This window comes from Melospiza melodia, chromosome Z, assembly GCF_035770615.1.
Source record: "Melospiza melodia melodia isolate bMelMel2 chromosome Z, bMelMel2.pri, whole genome shotgun sequence".
Lineage (NCBI taxonomy): Eukaryota > Metazoa > Chordata > Aves > Passeriformes > Passerellidae > Melospiza > Melospiza melodia.
This window is the reverse complement of record NC_086226.1, coordinates 24,705,258-24,732,780: the sequence shown is the minus strand read 5'-3', so window position 1 is coordinate 24,732,780 and position 27,523 is coordinate 24,705,258. Positions and strand designations below refer to the sequence as shown.

The 27,523-nt window shown below is 35.0% G+C and overlaps 1 protein-coding gene across 1 annotated transcript in view; it reads left to right on the top strand.

Moving 5' to 3' along the window:
- The window catches only part of FBXL17 (F-box and leucine rich repeat protein 17), a 275,693-nt gene that overhangs the window by 60,909 nt on the left and 187,261 nt on the right, over positions 1–27,523 (top strand). Inside the window, exon 5 of the mRNA XM_063181044.1 lies at positions 25,926–26,033. Coding sequence (XP_063037114.1) covers positions 25,926–26,033 — 108 coding nt within the window. The remainder of the gene's footprint in view (positions 1–25,925; positions 26,034–27,523) is intronic.

Sequence of the window (27,523 nt, the reverse complement as noted above, 5' to 3'; positions counted from 1 at the left end):
GACCATGAATTTGAAGGCATTTCCCTTTCTTGGATAGCTATGACATCTGTGTTAGACGTGTGGATTTCCTCTCTTAAAGAGAAACAAGGAAGTAAATGACTAGTGCAGTATCTTTGGATGCTCTAAAAATGTCTCAACATGCCTGTGGTGCAACATGGAATAAGTCCAAGCTGACATTTAGTTGTATCAAAAAAAAAAGAGGGCATTAAAAATATGTGTTGTTCTTTAAGGTGATGAAGAAATTTGTAGCTTTTTTTCCCCCTGCTGCTGACATTTTAGAACTGCATCAAAGACTTAATCTATATCAATGGCTGAAAAATAAATAGTGTAGATTTTTTGTTGTATGCTTATATTAGATTGTTAATACAACAAAAATGGATCTTGTAAGTAACATTTTGAAAACTTTGGTAATATTAATGAGAATGGATATAGACTAGTAATCAGAAACTAGTTTTTAAGGAATATGAGGTTTATAATTATTACTGCATGCTTTCTGTTTTCATATGTTTCTATAACTATATGACTTTTTGCCTTCTAAATTTTAAGTTAAAATCTTGCATTTACTAAAAATAAAAGTTCAGAAATACTGCAGTCATGTTATTGTAATAATGTTTTGGAAACAAGTTTAAAGAAGCACATTAGTAATGAGTACTTATTCATTTGGAGTTCTGAAGTATGAATGTAAGATTTTTTCTGGTTTAGATTTTATATTTACAGAAGAAGCATGTTACTGCCCATGAATATAAAGCTATTTCAAGAGCTAAATTTGTGTTCATCTGCATTTAAGGGGGAAGTTGTCTTTAACCTTGATATCCAGCAATTTTGTGTATAGAGCATAGAAAGTTGTAGCTTATGAGCAAGTATTGTACTATGTACTATGTACTACTTATATATGACTTCAGGGCAGGGGAGGACAATCTATTTTTAAATTAAGACTGGAGTTTTATAAATCTAAGTTTCATGTCATAAATACTTCTTATTCATAGTGAATTTAGAATAGGAAACCTTTTTGAATGGGAGAGTTTTCATGAACAGCAAAAGCAAGGGAACACTAATAATAAGGACAGAAAATAATGAAAGGCACTCAAAGGAGATGCACTTCAGAATCAATTTGTGTTTATTGTGTGTTAATTTTATATTTTTGAAACATTTTATATTTATTACATATTTTATATTCGTTGATATGAAATTCAAGACAATCTGGTATAGATTGCTGTTTCTAAACCTGGTGGTACTGGCTGAATATTTCCAGTAGTCTGCTAATGGAACTCTTGTTATATAATTTTGTAATGAAAGGCTTTTAGATTATATGTGTGCTACCTTTCATTGAATCTCTTTTTGTTGTAGTAAAAAACACAGGGAAATGTTGCTTTTTTAAAAAATTTCAACATTAGTTAGGTTTTTATGTGGTGCATATTTTTTTAGTGATTTGAACTTGAAGTTAAATTTTATTCTTTACACTAAGGGAATTATATTTTAAAGTAAAAGCCAGAAGAAAAATAGTTTTCATGTTATAGGAAAATTGTTTTGGTTCCTGGCTACATGGAACATACTGAATGAGATAGAGGAGATAGAGAGCAGGAAATACGCTCTTGAACTACAGTATTTGTGGGAGAGGATTTCACACTGAGATACAACTAAAGTGAGATATATAGACTCTGAGTGATATGCAAGAGCAGATTACAGATCATGTGGGAGAATTAACCAGTGTTGTAGTTGTGAGTTAAAAATTTTCAGTATGAGCACCTGTCAGTAAAAGGGGCTACTATGTGTTGCAAATCAAAATAAAAATTGAAGGACAAAAATCCCAAAATTAGCTGTAGAACACACCTATACACTTGTTAGTGTGCACAACTTCAGGAAACAAAGTAAAACAAACAAATTATTGAAAAGAACAGAAAATGTACACTAAAAAAAAATTAAACCCACATAGTAGTCAGTGAAACATTCTTAAGGAAGAAGAGGAAATGCACCATTAGAAAGATGTAAAAATGTGGCAAAAGGTTAACAAGAAAGGTTATATAAGTCAATGAGATAAATCATTGGAGGCAAGGATGCATCTGTTACAAGAGGAAGTTTCAGTCAGATGAAGGAGTCAGCATCGTAAAACAAATGCAACATTAGGTATTTTGTCTTTTTATTTTTCTGGTTTAATGGTTATGTGCATGATGCAGGGCATTACAGGATTTTAAGCCATGTAAATCCATTGGATATAGTAGATAAAAAAGTAAGAGAGAGCAGTGTTTGTGAACACTTGAGTAAGATCAGTTTGGAAAAAGTATTTAAAGATAGAATTATTTTGAAAGGATTAACAAACACGGAAAAAAAAGGTTTTGATTGATGAAGCCCATTTGGAATTCAAATTTTTAATTGTTTTTAGAGCTGTTAAAAGGTGCTCAGGAGACTAAGCATTAGTAGGATAAGAGATAATATTTATGAATGACCAAAAACTACCTTAAAGTGTAGTAAGGTAGTGGTAGTAGATTGTAAGTTAAGTTTAAAATGTGAAGCGACAGAAACACTTTTATATAACTTTCAAGTCATGTTTTAGAAAGAAATAAGGATTTAATTTTTTTTCTTACTGTCATCCTTTTAAAGTGTATTATAGTATAGAGGCCTTAATAGTTGAAATTTGTTAAATTGGAGAGACCAGAAAATTATCTTTTTGTCTGGTATACAGTTAAAGGTGTTGCTTCGTTGTCATCATCACATAAAATATCATTGCATTACTGCTATGTAAACAAGCAAGTAATTTTTGTGCTTTTGTATTGTGATAGTGATTGTAGCTAATCATGTGTGCAATGATTTTGTTACTAGTGATACTACTCTTTAATATGCTATTGTATATTTAAGGTTAGTTTTATTTGATGGCTTTTAATGTTTCTTTCCTTTTATGTTTAGAGATTATTTCAAGGCATACTGGAAAACAATTTAGTAAAATTAATTCAATTTTAGTTATAATTGTTTAGTGTATTTTTATATAGTAGTTGAACAATGAAGCAAGTTTAAGAAGAGGCATTACTTAGAAGTTGTGACTAAAAAATACTTTTCACTGTTTAATGCCTTCAATTTCTATGTATCAGATTTTTAGCCCTAATTTTTACTGTGTCTTTTCATTTAAGCTAATTTAAACAAAATATAATGATGTGTAGATAGAGTAATATACATGAAAATATTTTACTTAAATTAATAGCCAAGAGTGGAATCGAAGACTTTTTTTAATTATGGGATAGTTAAAAATACAGCTTTTTTATTTGCCCAAATATACTATTTATATACTAACTTCAAATATATGCTGAAGTTATTAAGAACATTTGGGGGTTGGTGTGTTTTCATAATTAGTCAGCTTCTCGCATTATTAGTATTTCTACTAATATCTTCAATTTTTTTACTTCATGAAAATACTTGGCAACAGTATTTGCTGTAGCAACAGTAGTTCAGGCAATTCTGTTGAGAGAAAAATCATAGAATCATGGAATGGTTGGAGTTAGAAGGGACCTTTCAGTGTAGTCTAAACCAACTTCCCTGCCATGGGAAGGGACATCTTCCACAGGAGCAGGTTGGTCAGAGTCCCATCCAACCTGACTGCCCAAAACCCATCACCTCCACCTGGAATAAACCAAAGAAAAATGATTATTTCTTTCTTAATTTTTCTATTTTTCACGTGGGAGAAGTGTTCAAAACAGGAATAGGTGCGAAAGCAAGTGCAAAATATCAACACATATTTTGGGCTATAAACCATTTTGTTTTCCAGAAGCAATTTAGTACTTGAGAAGAATCTGTAAATCAGGCTTATGTGATTGCAGCAGCTTTTCACATACCTGTGATGTCCTCTTGTGTTGCCCAGGAAAATTACATACTAGCGAATATTTTGGAAGAAGATGCTGGTTTATTATATAAACTCTTACATCTGATTTTAAGAACAAGAGGACGAAATTGTGCTTTTTTTTTTTTCAGAAGAAAAAATTTGTCATTCCTAGTTCCTTGATGTTGTTAATGATAAAGGGAAACTAGTTCAGTCCTTCCCTGGGGCTGTATCATGTCTTTTTGTGTAAATTTTGCAAGTAAGAAGACAGGTCTGTGTTCTTTCACCTTGTATCTGCAGCAGTGAAAGGAGATATGATTTATTTGTTTACAACAGTATGTCAGAATCAGAAGATTCTTCTGGTTATGACAAAGGCATTTATTTGGGTATGTATTGAAATCTAGTTACAAGAGCAGAAATTGTCACTGATGTTGATGAATCCCAGTAATCAGAAAATTATTTTCAGTTTTCTGAACAGTCTGGGTACACTGTTTAACAGGCACAGCACAGTGTGATTTTGTTTAGATAATTTCAGTGAAGTCCTAATTTTGTAATTACTTGTACCTTTGAGCTTCACATTTTTTAGCAATACCATTTTTCTGTAAGGACTTGAAAGTAAACATAGAGGGACTCAGTGGCTTAGGCTTCTACAAAGCAACAAAACTAGGACAAAATACACAAAAGGTAAGAGACATGATCTTCAAAAATGTTAAGCTAAGTGATGTACTTACAGCAAATATGTTTCCTCTCAGCTACTTTAGCATAGCTATATTACTTAGAAATTTTAGGTGAATAGTTTATTTTTTGTTTTTGCCTGTGCTTTAACCTTGTATTTGCCCATTGGCATTTGCAGCACCATTCTGCATAGAATGCATGGACCCAGCAGGATCCTTTAAATTGTGTTCCCAATAGAAACAGTGGGATCCTTTGACAAACTTTCTTTGGAAAATAATACAGATTTAAACATCTGTCATGCCACTTACTGTCTTATTTGAAAATGTGTATAGTCCTTGACTAATGTGCATAAATAAATAAATAAATAAATAAATAAATGTAAGTATATATGTATTAAAAATATTATGGTTTACACTGTAGTATATGTGTTATATTTTTATAAGCCAAGATATTGTTGTGCAGTAGCACAAAAGAATTTCTTAACCTGAGGTTTTGTGTGTAGGTTTATATAAAGGTTTTCAATACTATAGGTAGTTTCATCTAACAGAAGTATTTAGAATTGCTAAAGGAGAGAGAGGTAAGATGTGTTGAAAAGTGAGTAAAAAGTTATTACTACCTTAAAAGACCTTTTTAATACTGGATTTGTTCATAGTTTTATGGGCAACTCAGCTTTCTTGTAGTGTAGTTTAGATTCTAAAGTTACTGCTTTAACCTTTAGAGGACCCTAATTGAAGTATGTGAAGTTACAGTTAAAAATATTAATGTATAGGATACTGTGATTTGAACTGAAAGATAGTTAAAGCTGAAGCAGTGCTGGTAAAAACAAAGGTGTGGAATTGAACAGATTTGCAGTCTTTCATGACATTATTTTGAGTCAGGTATGTAATCTGAAGCTCTTAAATCTGTGTCTGTATAATGGAATAGTGCTGTACTTTTACTGAAAACTAAGGAGTTTGGCTAGGGAGTATCAGAGATATGTAATATAATTTTAACATTATGAGCCTAATTATGACTTCTGTGATACATTCTTGTGTATTACAAACCAAAGGTCTGTGTCAGGGCATGGGTTTGAACTTAAGCTTCCTTGACCCCAACTGAGGTGATGACAAGCAGTAATGTAGAAGTAGTTACTACAGAGAAGTCCACATCTAGTTGCCATCTTCAGATTCATTATGTAATAATCTTTATCTTGCTCTTACCTAAAATTCCAGCTAGTTTACTGGATTCCTTTTAGGGTTTGGGTTTTTAAAAATTGGTTAGTTTCTTGGTGCAGTGTGTGCCTGTGGTGCGATGTTAGCAATGGGGTGGCACCTGTGGTAAAGTTTATTCTTTGGAAAGGGTAAAACTACTGCGCAGCAGAATGTGAGAGGGGAGTGAGAGCAAAGTGTGAGAAGCAACGCTGCAGACCCTGAGGTCAGTGAAGGAGGAGGGCAAGGGTGTACTCCCCATGTGGGAACAATGCACACCGTGTTGAAGACCACTGTGTAGCTCATTTCCACATGGCACTGTGTGGACATGCCCTGCAGGACACTGCAGCCATGGAGAGCACATGCCAGAGCAAGCTTCTTGAAACATGGCCTATGGAGGGGGAGCCTACAGGTTTCCCAGCAGGAACTGTGCCTGTGGAGCAGTTTTTTCCTGAAGTATCTCATGTGGTGGAACGGGGCCACATTGGAGGAGTTCATCAAAGGACTGTATCCAGCAGGAGTGATGCCATGCTGGGTGGAGAAGAGTGTGAGGATGGGGTAGTAGCATAAGGGAGCTGTTAGGGATTAACCTCAACTCCCATTCCCCATTCATCAACTTCCCTCAGAGGGGAGAGGAAGATGGAGGAGTTGAGTCTGTTTGTCCTGTGACAGTAATTGTGAATGGTCTCCTTAACTTGACCCATAAAGTTTTCTGTGTAGTGTTCCCCCTGTCTTGCTGAGGAGAGGCTGTGGGGGAGTGGCTGGATGCATGTCTGACAGCAAGCCAGAGTCCGCACAGCACTATTGTATTTACCTGGAGCAGTGTCTGTAGCAGGTACAACCAGTAATTTTCATGCCTGGACCTCTTCAAATTTCAGTTCCTGTTGGAGGCTGCCTTCTTTTGACCTCATTTTTTAATAAAGGAAGTTGATCTGCAGAGAGATTTCCTGGCAATTCTCTCAACTTTGCCTTTGTGAATTTTTGAGGAGAGCTTCTTTTAGATCCTTGGATCTGTGACATTCAGGAACCTGGCTGTCAATAAGAAATCTTCCTGATCCTATGCAGATTTACTGTCCCATGTAGGGATAGAGTTGCTTCTTGAGTGCTCTACCTGAAGTGAGCTGTCAGCATGGCCTGATTATCTGTGTTCCCATATGAATTAAGATGTGCTGTTTACAGCTACTGAAAGTAATGCAGACATTTTTATCATATCTGTGAACCAAAAGAGTAAATGTTCTGAATATTTTCTGGCTCCTTTCAAAGCCCAGCTGGTTATCATTGCATCGTGCATTCCGCCTTAACTCACTGTGAGGGAAGCACAGGTCAGGCACACTCAGGTAGCTCAGCAGGACAGATTATTTTTGATCAGGTACGTAGAGAAGATACATGTGGGTTACAACTTTATGATTAATTTTTTCACTTTCTTTTTTGTCCATTGGATGAACCACAAATCACCAGCACGAGGTCCTTTTCAGAATCTGTAGGATTTTCTGTCTGTTCATGGTGCTGGATGCTTGTGAACTAGGTTTGAAGTTATTTTCCTGTTACTTATATGTGTATTCTCTGCTAGTGCTATGTCACAGTACACTATAAACAAAAAGATTACAAATACTTTTTGTTAGAATGCAGTATTTTAATCTTGCACATTATTGATCTATAAACACTTAAGTCTATTGTGAAATCCCTTTTGAAAGACTAAGGAACAAATTAAGAAACTGCACTTAGAGAAGGCATCATTATAATGACAGGCAATTTAGTTTGAGGTTACTGGAGCAGTGAAGAATGCAATCCATCATACCAGCAAGTATTTTTACAAATTTTATTAGTCTGACAAATGTTATGCAGACCCCCAAGGTCATTTCATAGTAAAGATGGGATGTTGTTTTCATATTCTTAGAGCAACAAGAGTGGTTTGCATGAGCTACGTGTTCAGTTCCCTATGGTTCTTGCAGTGCAGTGGTGCAGTGAGACAGGAAATAAAAACAGCTGCAAAATTAGACCTTTTCCTATTTGTGCAGGGTGCATTTTCAGGCTAAAAGTCCTAACTTTGTGGGAAATAGCGTTTTTAGTGACAGTCACCTTAAAGTAATAAGGTTTCTTGTCTTTCTAGTCCCTGCTAAATGACTTTACCTCACTAAAGCACATCCCATGGCCCTTGAGTTAAGTGTGTTTGCACAGGGCACTTACTGGATCCGTTTTTTACGAGAAAATTACCGCCATAGTTCATAACAGTTGGTAGAAAAGTGCAACCCTTTGATAAAATCTCATGAAATAAAAAAATTCAATTGAAAACACAAGAAGTTTGTTAATATGGATGCAATTCCGATTTTCCTAACAGGAATTTTTCAAAATATAGCAAGAATATGGAAAGTTTTTTCCTTCAAAAAGCAATTTTTTTACTTATTGCACTCCCTTGGAAACCATTACCCAATAAGCTTTTGATGTTATATGTATTTTGGGGAGATAAAAAATTTGGTATTTCTCCACCTATCCATTTTAATTTTTAAAAAAAATTGCATATATGTCATATTCAAATAGTCTCTCTGACTGCAGATGAGAGTCCAGCCTAGTGGGTGCAGTTGGTTTTGTAGGTTTTTTGTGTGATTTGGTTTTGGTTTCTTTGTTTGTTGAGTTTACTTTTGCATTTGACACTAATCTACTTTCTCATTGGATTTCTAATTGTGAGCTAGAGGAATATTTGACAGTTTAAGTCATTAAGAAAAATGAAGTAAAGTCATTAAGAGAAGTAAAAACTACTAAGCAAATTAGCTGCATCCATGACTACAGTTATGTTTTTCTCATTAAACCTTGATGTTTCTAAAATCTACAAGACTTAGCTAATTATTCTAACTAGTGTAAGGCATATATGGAAGAGAGACCCATTGTGTCAGGAAGTCTCATGACTTGCTTCCATAGCTAATCTCATGATTTAGAGTGCTTGTATCTGTTTCAATCTAGTAAATAGATTTCTTATACTTTTAATACTAGGAAGTTGAATTGCTGTGAAATTTGAAACTTCATTCGAATTTGAAATCTTTGTTTATATAAGTCTTGCCACACAAGAATTGTAGTTATAATTATTCTTAAAGTGATAGTTTTTCCTTTTTTTTTTTGCCTCCTGGTGTATCTCAGGTGAGAGATCAGACCTTTGATTAAATGCTGTGCTCTCATTTGCTTCAATTCCATGATTTTGGTGCCCTTTTTCTAAGTTTTTGTGGTGCAATGATGAGTGAACAGAATTGCAAAGAGCTTGTACATGTTTTTTCTGAATTCATTGTGGAATTGTATTCCTTCTCTCTTCTAGAAGACTTTACCTATATACATTATAGGCCAGTTATTATCATCTGTGTTGATTTTATTTCCCAAATTCACCAGTAAAGTTAGTTCTGCTTTTTGGGGACTTCATATCCTTCTTGATATAACTCTGTAATACCTGTTTAAAGACCGTTATACAAAATCTGTTTGTTAACTGTTCAGTCCACAGCTCAACTATTATCCTTTCAGTCTAGTTCTTTGCTATCTCCATCATAGTTGTTTTTACTTTCCTGCGCTTAAATTCCTATATTGATTTCAATCTTCCTCAGTTTAATAATTTTTTGTTGATTTTCCATGAAAAGCATTAGTCACATAAATAGTTGATGTTGTAGCTTCTCCCTCCATGAAAACCCCTCCAAAAAGTCATAAAAATTACAAATGCTAAGTAGACCATGGCCTACTTCAGATAAATGTGTGCTTCAGGTTTTTCATTTACTTCTGCATCCTTTTTCTTTCCTTAAAAATGTATTTTGGTAATTGTTGGAATAATTTATTCTAAGGAGGTCAGGAGTAGCGGGATGGAGTTAATGATAGCCGAACATTGGCTCTGCAAGGATCTCATTTCAAGGTAATGAGACAAAGACAGCTAAGGGTCTAACTATCCAAGGATAAAGAAGCAAGGTAGGAGATGAGTATTATCATTGTCCAGCTGGTCATTGTGTTTGTTTCTCAAGAAAGAGGCTGCCAAGGAAAGTCTAAAGAAGCCTGAGGCCTTACTTATATTCTGCTTGTTCTGTGGAGGTTATGAGGATGGGAGAGTGAGTTGGGGATGGAGAAAGACAAGAAACGAAAATGCATTTCTGACGCCTCTCCAGATATTACTCCTATTAGGAATAGGAGTAACACAGTTTTTCTTCTGTTTTTTTTCCACTTGTGTGTAGAGAGGACTTAATTCTTGCAGTTTCTGTCTCTGTCCGCTGTCCCCCAACAAAAAGAAAATAAAAATTGCTGATGCAGTACAACTGGAAGTCATTAAACAGTGTACTTGGGCACTATTGACATTAATTTGAGAGCTCACCTAATTGATTGCTTTGCCAGAAGCTGGAAGTGTTGAAGATACATTGATTATGCAGAGCATTGGATATTGTATAGTTTGCTGTTTCCACAAAATTGCAGCTGATTTGTGAAGAAATTCTCAGAAGGTTTAGAAGTCAGGCAGTAGTTTGTGTGTTTTTCAGTAAAGTAATGACTCATCTTCCCTTATTGATTTATATAGCTTGTTTCAACGCTCTGGTATAAAACATTTTCTTTCTCCTTGTAATTGTCATATTTTGCCATCATAGAAGGGTGAGGTGAAGGGTGTTACATTGGGAAAAACTAGAACTATCAGGAAAAAAAAAATTAAAAAATCTTACTAACAGCCTGGACTCAAAAAATTTACTTAATATGTCTGGGGTATTATGTATCTATTCACAATTGGGTTTATTTGTGTAAAGTTGTGTTGGTTTTAGGGTGGTCTTGGGGTTTGTTTAGATAGATTTTCTGTTTATTTTAAAACTTTGAATTTCTTAAACCAAAATGAGAGATTGTGATAATGCTGTGTACTAATTTTGTCTGGGTTAGAGTGAAATTCGCAGTACCTGGCGTGGGGCTGTGTTTGGTTTTGTGTTGCAGATGGTGTTGGTAACACAGGAATGTTTTTGTTGTTGCTGGGCAGGGCTTGCACTGGGCCAAGCCTTTTTCTGCTTCTCACTCCACCAGTGGAAGGCTGGGGGTGCACAAGGAGTTGCGGGGACACAGCTGGGAAAGGTGACCCCAACTGACCAAAGGGAAGTTGCAGGCCAGAGGGCCATGCGCAGCAAGGAAACTCCGATGGGTAAAGGTGGTTGGCCAGACGGCCAGTGTGACTTGCTGGTGTAGTTGTGAGCAACAGGTTTGGGTTTCTTTGCAAACTTTTTCTTCTTAGTTTTGATCTTTATTTTTTAATTTTTTTAAAATCTTATCTAAACTTTCTTTACTTAGCTCACAAGTTTCTCACTTTGCCATTCTGATTCTGTCCCCAACCCCGCAGTGTGAAGGATTCAGTGAGTGTCTGTGTGATGTTTAGCTGCCTGTTTAAACCAAGACAGGGCGACGTATTTAAGCAAAGCTGAAGGTGTTTATTTTTTTTTCTTTTTACCCACTTGCTTGCTGCTTAGTTTTTGGGTTGGTTTATTGTTTTTTTTTTCCTTTCGTTTTCCATGGTGACCTAGAGATTTGCAACAATTATAATAATCTTTGCTTACTGAATGTGCCAAGCTCTGGGAAGAGCAAGCAGGTGATCATTTTTCTATTCTTAAATCTAAATTAATGAACTTCAGCACCCTCTTGTGCTGGTCCTGCCATTACCATAGAGGAGGCAGGGCTTCACACAAGCCTGGCATCCACTGGGTTCTGCACTGGGGTTAATCAGGATTGTAGCCTGCTTCCAATCATAACTAACACAGCAGTCCCACTTGGATTTCTCATTAGCAACGTGCTGTTCTGAAATGCATAGATGCACTGAAAGATTGATGTAATCTGAGCAGGTATGCCTTTGGACAACATGTAAAGATAAAAAAATATTACATCTAGCTCATGTTCACATTGGTATTGTTGTTGCCTGGTTGCTTCTGATACCATTTGTAATATCTTAGCCACGATTTCCTGGCCTTGTTTTAAGGTATGCCTTGATATGATTGCAGAGAGAACATGCTGCATTTCTGGTTTCTCTATCTGTATGCACATGCTGCATTTCTAGTTTCTCTATCTGTGTAGATTCTGACTTCTTTTGTTTTCTTCTGTGTCAGTAAGGGCCCTTATGGGATGATTTGTCTTCCTATTTTAGTCTTTGGCCTTGGAATTATAAAATTGTTTAATCCAGATGACAAAAAGGCAAATGGATGTCATTAATATGTTCAAGTACCTCCCTGACTGTACTTTATTTGTTCTTCTTGCTGTGTTCTCATGGTTTTCTTTTTGCCTCCAGGCAGCCTCTTCAGACTTTAGTAGAGCAAAACTAGCAATGTAAATGATGACACCCAGGTATAGTAATAGATATGGTTTTCTTACCAAGTAATACCAAGAACTTCCCTGGATGCCCATTCAGAAAAGAAAGAAAAATCAAGATTGCTGTACATATTATGAGAGCAAATAAAGCACAACAAAAAGATCCCTCTTCTTTTGTGTTCTGACAATCTACTTGCTAAGAGGTCTGTTAAAAAAAAGCAATTCATAGAAATGTTTGTCATGAATGATTTGACTATATAGTCTGTTACCAGCTATAAACACCTTCTCTTTAATGCCTTCTGGATGTAATTGATTTTCCTTGCTATTGTGGTTAGGACAAAGCAAAAGTTGCAGGTGTTTTGTTTAGTTTAGGGGATTCTTTTTGGTGTTTTTTGGTGTAAGAATTAAGAAAAAAATCTACCTTAATTTCTATCCTAATGGTTTAAATTTTTGTCACTAGGCATAGTAGTGTATCATTAGCAGCTAAACAAAGAAAGATGTACAAGGACTGTACTGGACTTCCACTTGGTTTGCTTTTTTCTGGGCTAAAGATGATTATTTGCCAAAATTCTATAAAGTAAATTTCCGTTAAAGTATTTGCAAGGATGTCTGTATTTATCTATGCAATATCAACTTTTTTTTTAACCAGTGTGTGTCTTGGACCTGAGTCTTTGCATACATGCATATTAAAAACCTATTTTAGCAGTTTTATGGTTTTTTTTCTTTATTGTTGCTGTGTTTGGAGGTTGCTCCTACCAGTTATGGCTGATATCAAACTGTGATTGTAATGAAGTAGTCAATCACAGTAGTGAATGCAGAAGATTACCATTTTAATGACTAATTTTCCTGCAACTTTTCATTGTCAGCCAGTCCCATTTATGTAATAATTCTCACAGGATGTAACATGTTTACTTCCTACCATAAAATTTTATGTAGAACTCTGTACCAATTTGTAAATGTAGGGACAGGACTCTGAAGCTGCTGTGAAGAGAATCTTGATGTCCAGTCTGTTCCAATAGTGCCTATGCTGAAAAGCCTGGAATGTCCACTGGCTGCAGTGCTGACTAGATCAGAAAGCATGTAAACAATTGTATTTCATACAAGTGTAAACCAGAGAACTATATTAAATCACATCCTCTTCCTATCTGTCTTTTCATCATATCTGATGCATTTCAGGTTTTTAACTAATTCATGCCTTAAAGCTGATTCTGCATCAGATTGATAGAGTATATCTGTGTCCTGCTTGATCAGACTAATGTAACAGAGGTTTATTGGTAATGCATGCAGTTCACTAAGTATAAAAAATTGTTAAGAAAAAACCCTCTTCATATTGTTTCTTATTATCAAGAATTTCTGTTTAGTGTGATGTCTGTTTTGTAAAGACCATATGTAAATCAAATCAAAACAATTTCCACTTCTGTGCAGTATTTCTCATTTTCACTGATTGTACACTGATTGCACTTCCCAAGGGTATCTGAAATTGTGATTCTTTTGAATGGTGTTTAATAAAATAGTCCCCTCCAGTTAGGATTTGAACTCTGACTTTCATCTGTTTTGTCTGCTGGAATAGTATGGAATATTACATATTTTTCATTAATGATACCTAATGACTTCTAGTACTTGCAACAGGATGAATAAACATGGATACTTAATACCTAATAGCTTGTCTGTTAGCCAGTAATAATAGTATAATACCATGTCCATTAACCTATATTGTAAGAAATCTTTTTTTCCTGCACTTTTTTGTTTTTAGAAGGACTTTTCATAGTGAGAATGTAATTTTGTTTTAACAGCTTACAACATCAAGAGGCAAACTGCAGGGCTGGTTCAATTTGCTAAATTCTGTATTGTCCTTAAGAGACAGATTGAAATAGTGTCAGCCAGTCTGAAATTTGAGTGATATTTTGTGATTTGTTTGCTCATTTGTTTTAAAAATAATGACTCATATTAAATAATGCGTACTACCCAGGAAGACTAATATGCAAAGTTTTTTGAGCAAGATATAGCTATTTCAAAAAATTCTTATGGTATCTTGTGAATGGATGCATTAAATGATTTTTATTTTCTTGTGAGCTATAAAATGCTGGGGTTTAGATATTATTTTGATTATTGTAGTATTTTTCAGTAATATTATATACATTTTATGTAAATTATATAATAAATTTTTCAGTTATTGAAAGATAAGAAACTTTATAATTATGGTATGATTTTCTTAGACCTGTGCAGTTGTAGTCATAGTTCTTCTGTCTTCATGTTAACTTCTATTTATTACAATTTGCAGGAAATGACATCGTTTTATTTCTTCTCCTGTTTCCTGTGTGACATGAGAGACTTGTTGATGATCAAAAAGCTTCTTAATCCTGTGGTTCAGTTTGAAGACCATAAGCAGCTTAAGACTTTTTCCTTCCCTCTGCCTTTACATGTGCATTTTTCTTATGATTTGTAATAAATGGTGACCATATGATTCAACTAGAGTCCACATAATCATAACTGAACAGTTCCCTCTATGAAATTTCTATTGGTACATGGGGCAGGCAAAATTTGTTACCTGTGGCCTGTAGTGGGAAATTTGGGGAAGTCTTGTCCTTCTATGCTTGTGAAAGAGGAAGAGGAGGTGAATCTGTAAATTGTGGGATGCCATAGGATGGAGATATCTAGAGGCTAGATTGTATGGCAGTTTTTTCGTGTTTTTGCCAACTTTCAGTTTCTGCAGTAGCAGTCTAGATAACTGCTGGTGGCAAACTTTGGTAAATATTGCAGCTGATTATATCAGCTTCATGATATCATACTGTATTTCCATTGTGTATGGTTAGTGTGCAACCTGAAAAACAAACATGGTTAGTTGTTCAAAAAACAGATGCAGTTGTGAAGATATCTTCACCATGGGTTGTGATATAGAGTGTACTGTGTACGCATCACCTTAGATAAACTGTATGTATGTATTTCCTTATATTTTCAACGGCTACAAGAGTTTCCTCGCTTATTACAATGACATAGTAGCCATGAAACTCCGAAGAAGAGATTTGAATAAGATTTTGTAACTCTCTAGTTCTACCGAATGTTGCAAGTGTCTTAACTTTGTAAGAGGAAATGGTCACATTGTTTTAAAATAACCAACCTGGTGGCCTTCTGTGTTGAAGTGACTACATGGTTGGACAGGGGAGGGGTTACAGATGCCATTTATCTGGACTTCTGCAAAGACTTTGACACAATTCCCCTAAAACATGCTTCTCTGTTCAAATTTCAGAGAGATGGATTTGATGAGTGGGCTGTTAAATGGGTAAGGAACTGGCTGGATGTCTTCTACAGGGGATAGTGATGAATGGCTTAGAGTCCTGATGGTCATCTGTGACAAGACGTGTCTCCCAGGGGACAGGATACAGGGACCAGTGTTATTTAGTATCTTCATCAATGACACCTTGAAGGGATTGAATGCACCTTCAGCAAGTTTGCAGATGACACCAAGCTGAGTGGTGCAGCTGACACTCCTGAGGGACAGATGCCATCCAGAGGGACCTGGACAAGCTCGAGCAGTGGCCCATGGGAATCCCGCGAGGTTCAACAAGGCCAAGCTCAGGTGCTGCCCCTGGGTCAGGGCAATCCCTGGTGCCAGCCCAGGCCGGGCATGAACAGATCGAGAGCAGCCCTGCCCAGAAGGGCCTGGGGGTGCTGTGGGTGAGAGCTGGACATGAGCCAGCCACGGGCAGTGCCAGCCCAGAGAGCCAAGTGTGTCCTGGGCTGCACCCAGAGCCCCTGGGCAGCAGGGCAGGGAGGGGATTCTGCCCCTCTGCCCCGCTCTGCTGAGACCCCACCTGCAGAGCTGCCTCCAGCCCCGGGGTCCCGGCACAGGAAGGACATGGAGCTGCTGGAGAGAGGCCAGAGGAGGCACCAAGGTGATCAGGGGGATGGAGCACCTCTGCTGTGAGGGAAGGCTGAGAGAATGGGATTGTTTGGCCTAGTGAAGAGAAGGCTTTAGGGTGACCTAATTGTGGCCTTCCAGTACTGAACAGAGCTCTAAGAAAAGATGGAGAGAGACTGTTCACAAGAGCATAGTGTGACTGGGCAAAAGGCAAGGGACTCAAACTTGAGAGTAGGTTTTGATGGCAAATTAGGAAGAAATTCTGGACTGTTAGGGTGGTGAGTGACTGGCAACAGCTGACTGGAGAAGTTGTGGATCTTCCATCTCTGGAAGTGTTCAGGGTCAGGTTGCTTGGGACACTTTTCTGCCTGAACTAGGACAGAGTGTCCCTGCTCATGGCATGAGAGTTGTAGGTAATCTTAGAGGTTCCTTCCAGCGCAAACTATTTCATGATAAGAGTAGATTTTCAGTTGTATTTACTAATTCCTAAAATAAACATTTGATGCCAAGGCATCAAACCTATTTTTACTCTTAAATTTATGGTGGTTTTGTAGGCTTAAGTACCAGGTATTTGCTGTCTGTATGTTAGCCTCAGGTTACAGTGGCTCTTTTACCATATATATATTACTGTTATGTAAATGTCACAAACTTTAATGAATTGCATATAGGAATATGATTATATTGGATAGATGAAGGGATCTGGTTATAGATACATCACTCTTATATTAGTGTTTTGGCTTGCATCATTTTAACACTTTTAACAAAATGTTAAATAAAGTGATATTTTTTAATCACTTTGTTTAACAAGTTGTTTCACTGAGGAAACTTATACCTAGTGAACTATGTGAAAAATATTTATCCCTGTAGCATGCCACACCACAGTGATGCATATAGTTACTTTGGGTAAAGAGGGAGTAACAGTACTTCATACTGTTGTGTTTCTTTGTAATGAACAAAAGCTTTAATATGTAAGAATTTGTCAGAAGCAATTGTTTTTTGAGTTGGTATAGCAGTGAGAATATTGCCTAAGTTGGTATTTAAGTTTTTCATATGAAATAAAAACACTACAAGGATGATAGATAAGTTTTACCCATGAGAGAGATGTGATGACAAAACAAACTTCTGCTAGGGAGGTGATTGTGTTTTTAATGAAAGGGACATGAATTTTTCAGGTTCTTGACCAGGAAAATTATAGGGTTTATTTAAGTATCTAGGAGGCTTTCAGAAGGTCATCAGAGTAATGAGGCAAATGAAATGTTTTTTTCTGTGAATGATCTTGGAGTTAACCAAAAGGATGCAGACATAATAGTATTTAATAGTTTTCATTACGATGACCTCCTCCTATTTATGAACATTACTGTGATCTTGTGAGGCCATTTTAGAAGGGAAACAGTGTGAGCATAAAACACTTGTTACATGAATGTGTACTGTAAAATAAATTTCCAGCGACTTTAAAAGCATTGAAGTTGTGGTAAACAGATATATTTGCCTGAGTAAATGAATTTAATGGGAGTGTATAAGTTCAAATTGCACAGAGGAAGCAAAAATAAAAATTACTTTCTTTAAAAAATATTTGAGGTGGTAATGAGATTATTCTATTAGGGTGAACAGTAAAGCTGTTGAATAAACTGGGGTTTTAAGAGGATTTTTTAAACTTATAATACGGAATAGGAAATATGCCTCTATAGCTCTGGAAGCATTAAAAGTGAAGATAATGCAAAGTCATCTTTTGTCCCCGAGTGAATAAATATTTTATTCATACACTTCTTAGACAAGGAGGAAATACTAAGCTACTAGACCACTGAACCATGGACCTATTGTGTGGTTACATGGAAATTTTTTCTTCTTGTGTATTCAGAATGGTACGAAATAAAATACTTTATATGTATTTCTTAGCATGTGGACACCTTTGTTTGTTTGATTGAGTATTGTGAAAGCAAAGGGGAATATTATTTTTAATTTTAAGAATTTATCGTGCATTCTTCTGCTTAAACAATATGCTGAGAAAGATTCGGTTTTCCTGTAGCCATTTGTGAATGTACAGTATTCCTAGTGTGTGACCCTTGTTAAAAATTTTATAATGCATTGGTACTCTCTTTTTTATTTTAATTTTTTGAAAATTATTTTGTAATTTATTTTAATTTTTTATTTTAATTGTCTACATTTTGTAGGCTATCAGGTTATGATACATGCTGTTTGGTGAAAGATGTTTAGTTTTGAAAGTAGTGTTTTCTAAGTCCAGAGTAAACATATTTTGATAATAAATGTTCTTTTGATGAGAGTATTTTATAAGATGAAGAATTACTTTTACAATTTCATTTGCATTTTTCAACAAATAAATTAGGGTGTGCTGATAGTTTTGTTTAATACAAATGCATGAAAACTGCACTTAGTAAAATTGTGAGATAACAGGAATCATAGATAATTTATATTGAGAATTTAGATTTGTTTTCTAACCAAGATATTTAAACTGGTTTGAAGATAGTGGTTGTCTGCAGTTATTTAGTATTTCAAACTCTATATGTTCCAAATATGTTGTTTTGTTTAGTACTAAATAATTTGCAGGACAAAATAGACCAGAAAATAACCTTTTTGATGCCTAGTGTCATCAGTAACAAAAAGAAAATAAGATTAAAAAGTGATACTGTGTGCCACAGAAATGGAAGGAGTATTTTGTTTGGCCTTTAACGGGGGTACGTAGAGTTCTGTATCTGAAAATCATGTTGGAGTAATTAGGAATGATTTGTATACCCTTTCACTATTACCAAGATAAATCAGGAACACTGGTCTTGATAGCCGGTTGTTCAGTCCTCTTAGAAACCAGGGAGAAACTCTGTAAATCCAGATGCATTCTAAAAAGGTACCTTATAAAATTATGAGTATTGAATTGAGTATACTGCAAAATTTTGGGATTGTTTTCATACTTAAGGTGTTTTAAATTAGTTGATGTTACCATTATGTAGGTGGTGAGGCCAGCTGGTAAACGTAACGTAAAATGCTCCTTGCAACTCTTCAGTCCTTACACTCTAGACTGTCTTCTCCTCTTGTATCATGGGCAGATTAGTGATACTTACTCCTGGAGTGATGCATAAGGATGAGGGCAAGGAGAGCAATTCCATTCTCTTCACTCTTCCCCTCCTGTCAAATGTGAAGCTGGGTAGTGAGTTGTTACAAAATGCCTCAGAGCGAGTATATATTCTCATGAGGTCTGAGGTAGCAGGGGTGCACAGGACATCTAAAAATAAGGTTTACTTACAAAGAAATTTGGTTTTAACTTGTTTGTAAAAATTCACTTATGTGATGGATTAATGAATCCCTTTCAGTTAATAATGCAATATTTTATTTCATGAAAGACTATACATTTGTTGTGTAAAAAGATCTTTTTTCTAATGAAAAGGAACCTCTCAAAGTTATAAATCAAGATTGTGAGAAGATTGAAGATCTAACTGAATCGTTACACGTATACGTTAAAAAATGGACATAATTTCCTTCAAATATGTTAGTTTCCTTCAAATATGCAGAATAGAAATACTTATATTTCACTTTTGAGTGCTCACAGAAATTGGTAGTACTACTGGTGCTTAAAGCTGGAAGTTGTTGAATTTCTGTTTTGATTAAGCAAATTGTTGAATTTACTGAAGGTGAAGAAGTACATTCTAGCAGTTAGTTAAGATGAGCCTTGCCTTCTGCTGTTCACTAATGAAATTTGGGTGTCCGAAGAACTTGAGTGTGATGACAGATTATCCATGCCTTTTTTTTGTCAGTGTTCTGTAATTGCAATATGGGGTCATGAATTAAATGCATGTTGCCAATAATAATTACTTTGTCACAGCTTTTATGACAAATATAATTTAAGTTGATGCTTGGGGAAAGCAGGCAGTGTATCAGTCCTCTTGAATAGGAAAAGTCCTTTCTAGTTTAAATTTTAAATAAATCTTTGGAACATAAACTTCATTTTCCACAATTTCTGCCTGTTGTTTTCTGAGGGAGATATGGCAGAAGAGCCCTATATTTGTATATAGCTGTCTTTATTTGTCTGTATTTCTAAGATAAGTTTGTGCTGAATTACCAATAATTTAAAATTAGTTGGGTTTATATTTATGGTCAATTTAACAGTATAATTTATGTCTAAGAAATTATATTATTAAAATATTGTTAGGAACTGATTCTAATGAGTGCCCTGGTTTGTTTGATGGATTCTTAGGACTAAATCTCTTAGTAAATACTTAAAATATTGCATCTTCCTGTGGAAAGTAATTTAAAAATGAAATGGAATTTTTACTTAAATTTAAATTTGGATAAATTATAATGGAATTTACTTGTAATTTCCTACTCACAGGACTAGGAAGATATGTATAATCTTAAATATTTTTAACTATATGCTTTAATTTAGCTGTTTAAAATTTAATAGTGTTCTACTTTAATACTTTGATCTTTCTTTTTACCCTCCTTTTGACCACTTTTTACCCTAAAACATAGTTTTGGAAGTGTTAGTCAAAAGAGAGGCAAAGTAATCTTTCCCTTTGTGGGAAAGAGGCATCATCTGATAAATTTAGAGATAGTAAGGCAAATTTTAAGCTAAGTACAAAGTACCTATGTAAACACACACATGTTGTAAAGCATCTTCTCTCAAAACTGCCTCATTACTGGGATTTTTTAAAAGATGTTCATGTAGTGATATCCAATTTCTTTTCTGCTAGTAGAACAGTGGTAACCTGAATGCCTCAGTTTACAGCATATAGACATTTTTGTATATCAGCAATCTTTTTGCTTTATATTTATTTTTTGTATGTATTGCATAGTTGTGAATTTAGTCGAATTTACCTGTGATCTAAATTAGTCCCTATTAAATGCTTTTGCTTTGTGTGGTTTGCCTGAATCTTTTGAAATTAATGTATTCTGGAAGTCTTGGTAAAAAAGAGTTAAACCAAAACTATACCAGCTAACTGCACATCATTGTAGGTTGTGGCACACAGTGATTTCCCAGGAGACAGACCAGGGAAACGCACATTGAGTGTTTGAGACCTTAAACACTGTCTTGGATGGTGTAGCCATCTGCTTCATGCGGGGCAGGCTTCAGAGTGGGTGGCATGTGGGCCTCAGTCTGTAGCAGATGACAATGCAGAGGTAAGGCAAGAAAGTTTGAGGACTGAATTGGCAGGAGAGATTTTTGCAAACTTAATCTCTTTTCAGACATAAAACTGAATTTTATTAAGCTCTCCCTGGCTCTTTTTTTCTTTCTTTGGCCCTTTTTCTTTTTTTGGCTCTTCTTTTTTTATTTTTTTCTTTTTTTCTTTTTTTCTTTCTTTTCAAACTTCAAATAAAGTTTGCTTAAGCTGGCGTCCAACCAAAATGGAGAAAAAATTTATGGAGTAAGAAATTGGGAAAAAAGGGATTTATTCTACCATTAGTATTGCCTTGTGTAGTGATTACTTAGCTTCATTACTCTTCTCTGTTTACATGATAGCGTATTTTTACTCCAGCAAAGTTCATTCTTCTGAGGAATATTTTTGCAACATTTATTTATGTATATTGCATGGAAAAATTGCATATTGAGATCTACTTACAGACAGTAAGTAGTGCACCTGTTTAAATAAGAGAACAGGGTATTCGTTCTGTGCCAGTTGATTTTTATATTCCTGTATTTTTTTGCGGTTGCTTCTGTTTTAGGTTCTGTAGGTGTTCATTAATTGTGAGGCTTTTTAGTTGGAATTTGAGTGGCTGTTATTGTTGCACCTCAGTCTTTCTTTTTGAATTATTGTCTCTGTTTTTTCCCTTTTGCACTTTCATTTATTGAATAGAATGTAAAATAAACTAATACTTAAAAATCTAATTCAGAGTAGGCAAGATATTGAATTTCTGTAAAACAATGCAGAACTGGAATTCATATATAATAGGCTGCAATACATAAAAAGAAAATGATTAAATCATATCTCACTTATCATAGATCTTTTTGATAGGAGCAAAATCTGTGCCATTAGTTCCAGACCAGCGTATTTCCCATTCACAATGCTTTAGTGCATAACTTATAAATCTCTCCTCATCATCTTATATTACTTTTTCAAAGCAAGTCTAACATGAAGCAAGACACAATGAATGAAAGTCAGTGAAGGTCGACTAGACAATCCAATTACTAAAGATTCTTGGAAGAACAGTACTGTGATCTGTAATAGAATTGTGTGTGAATTTCTGTCTTTGTTGACAAGGGTCATTTCTGTAAAACTGCAGGGTTTTTTTTATGGTAATCTGGTTTTAGATTATGCTAGTCTAATCTGTTTGTATAATACATCAGAATGTCAGTTGTTTAAAAAATTGTTAGTTCACAGAAGCCATATTTATAATACACATTTTATGCACCTGTTCTATCTCCTGAGTAGTGAAGATTTAGCATACAGCTACACATTGCATAACAAAGAGGCAGTGTTAAGGTGCATAATCATTGCATACATATCACTGCTAATTTTCCATGCTTTTTTTGTCTTTGTTCATCACTCACTTATTTTTCTTTCATTCTGCTGAATAGATGATCTCTTACAAGTATAAAACACATTCATATGGTAAAAGAGATTGCTATTTCTGGAACCTACTTCTGATAGAAACAGTGACCCAGGCTGCATATTGGAGTTAGTACAGAACTTTAAGTCTGTATAGAAACTGTTGGTGCTGGATGCTGCAGATGGTGAATAAGAAGAAGGCCTAGTTAAGCAGAAGAAGAGATGTTTCCAGTCCTAGAAGTGTCCTTTAACTTTAACTTTGTTGCTTCTGTATCACAGATCATAGAATGAGCTGGGTTGGAAAACCTTCTGGGGTAGCTGTCTAAGCTTTGACCAAACATTTTGTCAGTGAGCACTGAGTGCCATGTCCAGTCGTCCTTTAAACACCTTTTAGAAAAGGGACTCCACCACCTTCCTGGGAAGCCCATCCCAATGTCTGATCACCTTTTCAGATATGGCTGAACTTTTCCTACTTTTTTTTTCCTTAATGCAAATAGATCTAATTAAAAAAAACCCAAAACCAACCAAACTTAAGCATACCAACATTGTATCATTATGGTTTTGAGCCATATATAAATAAGGACTGATAGGATTTAGTTGTCTGTTGTTCTAAATGAAAACTAAGTAATTTTATTTAACTACCAGTTTATATGCAAGTTTTAAATAAATTCCAAATCACTACACATTCTTCTTTTCCCCAAACCCTGCAAAAAAAGAAGAAAAAAAAGGTGTAATATAAATTTTACCTTTTAACCTTTTAGCAGATGTTTAGAATTACAGGTATTTTGATCTGATGTTTCCATGCATAGTCTCTTACATTCATCTTAGGATAAGCCATTTTAATGAAATTGCAAGTGTATGTGTGTATAAATATAGAAGTACATATATGTATATTCTTTCCCAGCTAATTCAATCATAGGAAAGTGGAGTCATATTTAAAGTGTTTAACCAAACAGAATATCAAATGGTCTTACTTACAGGCTGTCTGAATGGGAAGCATGCTAAAAAAAAATCAATTGCTATAAATGACATAGGATCTGAAAAAGAAGTAATTAATTCCTAGATACTGGTATAACAAAGGATGCTCATAGGAAGGTACAGTTGATTGAAACAATTTTTACAGTGTTTCCCAATAAAAGTTGAAGTAATCTTCTCCAGATGGTGGAGTTTTATTGTCTGACAACAAATGACAGAAACGCTGCTTTTTTTTATTTATAAGTCAAGATTTAAGAACAAGTTGTTTGCAGTAACAAAATATGTGTCTGAACTACCACAGTAATTGCAAGGCATAATCAGGTTATATCACACTCCTTTTGACTGTAAAATCATGAGACATACAGAGGTAATGAAGAATCTTTTTCTGATTAAAAAAAATGCTGCATATTTAAAAAGCACTGAGAAGGCTCATTGCTGATTTGTAAAATGTTTAGTATAAATGGTCACAATCAACTGCTATTAATTTTATTAGAACTATTTTTCCACAGGTTTTGTTTAGATTACACAAAACACTCTAGTAAGGAAAGTAGATATTTTAAGACATAGTAATTTTATTATTTGCATTCAAAATGTCATTTTTCAAAGTCTTCATGCACCTAAATGTTAGCTATTTATAAGAAATTGTTTGTAGTTGAAGGTTTAAGCTCTGTAATGAATTTGTGATATTAGGCATTTATGCTACTGATTTTTCATTACTACATTTTCGTGATAGGTAGGACAAAGCTGTCTGCAACAGAGAATTACACTTGAATCTTCTGTAGGGAGGGTAGACTAAGATTGTAATATAGTCCTTCTCTAAGATTATTAGCTGAATCAGAGATTTTAATTTATTTTCTTTAGTAGATAGACTTTTTTTTCCGCAGCCCTGGTTTGGTTCTGGTAGCATCATGAGTAAATTTCTAAGCCTTTGACTTGTGATAGTATTTGTCACAGGTTCTTGGTAATCAATATCTCAAAAAAAGTAATAGTTGATTGGCTGTCCTTAGTTGAGAGGAGTGGCCAAAAGTAAAAATGTAACACTGTGTCATCAAATCAGAGAAGAAATTTCTTGCCATAGTGGTTTGCTTTTGTTCAAGCAGGCAGACCTGAGACATGGGTCTCTGCAGATACCCCATAATCACTACCCAATTTGAGATTGAATCTGTTCAGCTAATGCTTTTTCCTTTCCTTTTGGCCTGTTTTCAGTCTAATTGGGTTCTAAATACACAATCTAAGAGGCTTGCCTTTTACTTTTATTTGGCAGATGTGCAGCAGTAAAAATCTCTGCTCACTGAGAAATTGTTTCTTTGCGGTCTCTAACAATTTTCAGTAACCCTGCACTAGGTCTCTAACAATTTTCAGTAACCCTAAAGCAATACAGCTTTTATGAGGTAATGGGCCTATAAATCCGTATCTCTGGGTTATCTTTTCAAAACATCTTCTGCCAGAGTCCTCACCAAGGTCACCAATTGCTGCCAGGGTGCAGGATTGTGACATCTTGGGCAAGTTGAAGCTCTGGGTGATGGTGATCCAAAGCACAGCAGGAATAGTGTTCCTATATGAATTCACCTGAGGCTCAGCTGTGCACTACATCTTTCAAAACTTCTTTTGCTTTTTTGGTTCTGTGGGAACAGGAAGGCATCCATAGAAATTCTGAATGTTCTCAGCATTCAGGAGTTAGAATTCCAGACACAGTGAGACATTCCTGAGCCATGTAGCTGGAAAATACAGGCTTTTTCCCACAGTCAGTATATGGTTTTTCATTACTGCCATTTGCACTGGGAATATATACTTCTCAGAAGAAAAAGAAAAAAAGAAAACAAAAAGAAAACAAACTTTACTTGTTTAAATGAATGTGTGCAGATGTCCTCTGAAGTGTTCTTATGTCAGTATTACATTCTTCACAAAGTTGCTTTTGATCATTTAGTCTACTTACAAAGCAATGCATTTACACAATAGATTGTGTTTTATAGTTATTAAATTTTACAAAACAAACTTAATTGTAGATGAAAAATAGTTGTATAAATAAATAAATCTCAATAATAAACTAGATAACATCTCCATTTGTCTGAAAACTGACACAGTGCTATATTGCCATGAGATTACCTAGTCTCATGTGAGAAACAGATGTAATACTGCTTTTAAGTTGAAATCTTCAGTTGCTGTGTTTTAGTTACAAAGAAATATAAGACAAGGCATATAAATTCAAGGTAGCACACAATTCAAATTCTTTGCAAAGTCAATGATGGGTATGGTATTAATCTATGGGATGACAATAACTAATCTGTTATATTTTCATTTTTATATATAATTTATGAAAATAGTGAATAGAATTGTCTCTTGGGTTATTTGCACATAAATAGGATGACAGTAAGATCTGAATTTGTGGCTATCATCTGCTGTCTTGTGTTTCTTTTTTCTCTGCCTTCTGCCATAAATATTTTTTCTTCCTAATTTTCATGTATATATGTCCATGCATAACTGTGCAAACCCAATAATCTCTCTCAAACTCTTGAAAGAAATAATAGTAATGGTTATAATAATGCTAATGGTCTAAATGAGCCGATGTTGTGTAGAAATGTCTTAAGCGGTGTTAAGTATGTGGTTATATCACCTTTTCAGCTGTTACCTGTTTATCTTTTCTGTAGGTGACAGATCAGTCGGTGAAAGCTTTTGCTGAACATTGCCCTGAGCTGCAGTATGTTGGTTTCATGGGCTGTTCTGTGACTTCAAAGGGAGTCATTCACCTTACCAATGTAAGTATCATAGCTACCTTCTGCTAGTCACTAGTGTTTTGGACTACAGCCATGTCATAGGTGTCAGCCAGGATAAGATTATGTGTATGATTTATAGCACTGACATGGACAGAAACATGATTGAGTGAGTGAACTTAGCATTATTTAGATTTCACTGTATAAAAACACTTTACCAAAAATATATTTATGGGACTATACATTTTCTCACAAGCAACAATGATGTTCAGGTCAAAACTCTTTAAAATATGTAATTGCAGCTGATTCCATTGCAAACAAAACAAAATTCCATTTTAAAATACAAAATTCTAATTGCAAGAGATTTAGACAGACCGCTGGTTGCAGAAGTGTACCCCCTGTGTACATACACTTTGACTATATTCATCTTCTTATTTGACACAGATAATATGACAGATACATTTTATTTTCTTTCCTTTTTCTTTTGCATAACAGGAGTGAGTGATGTGTGGGAAAATTTACTTGAGTGAATCTGCAGAAAGTAATATAAGTTTTCAATAAAATGGATTACTTGAATGAGGTGAACAAACACCATCTAATTAAAATTTGTAACTGAAAGTACGTCCAGGGATCATGCAAACATGAAATAGTTAAGGAGATCTTGAGGTAGGAAGTAGAGAGCATATTTAATAAAAATGGAGTGTGACTGCTGAAAGCAAAGGCTTTCTTGATGCAGCTGTAAAGGTCTCCTATTGTTATACAGAACCATTCAGCATATCGGTCAATTACTTTCATAATTTTAGAGCTGCTTAGCTGAAGATACTGAAGAATTGAAAACATTTGGAACACATGCAAAAAGAAATAAGCCAGGGAAATTAATTTGGACGGCAAAGTTATACAACCTCAAAGGATGCAATTTCAAAATCACTGTATATTGAAGTGATGAGCAAAAGGTGTGCATATCTGTTGGAGAAAGAAATTATACAAATATTTTCATATCATATGAAAACTACCTTTATATAACCATAGGTTATGTTTATATATACAACATAAATATGGGAGGTATAAAATTTAGACATTTTACATAGATGGGGTATGTAGTCCAAGGCTTGGTGGGAAATTTCCACTAAGATCACTCTTCAGCTACATGTTTTGATTGCTGCATTATTCTGACCTAGATTTATGGAGTATTTAATAAATGTTAGATGGCTTATCCTTCAACAAAATGGCTTTATAATCACATTTATTTGATTGAAGAAGAGTCAAGAGCTTGACTTTTTATTAATGTGTTTCTGATTTTCATGTGTTTAATAATAATAAATTATTAGAAATCCTGATTTACATTGGAGCAACCCCATTGAGCATAGTCCTTCAGAAAATATCTGAGGATGCTTAGACTTTTAGTATGTAATTACTTTGTAAGTAAATTGGTACGTGTTGGGACTTGAGATTTAGGTATTTCTGTTTCCTTCCCTCAAGCTGTATCTGTACAACTTTTGTAGGCTGTGAATACTGCAAAGACGGTGATGTGATAA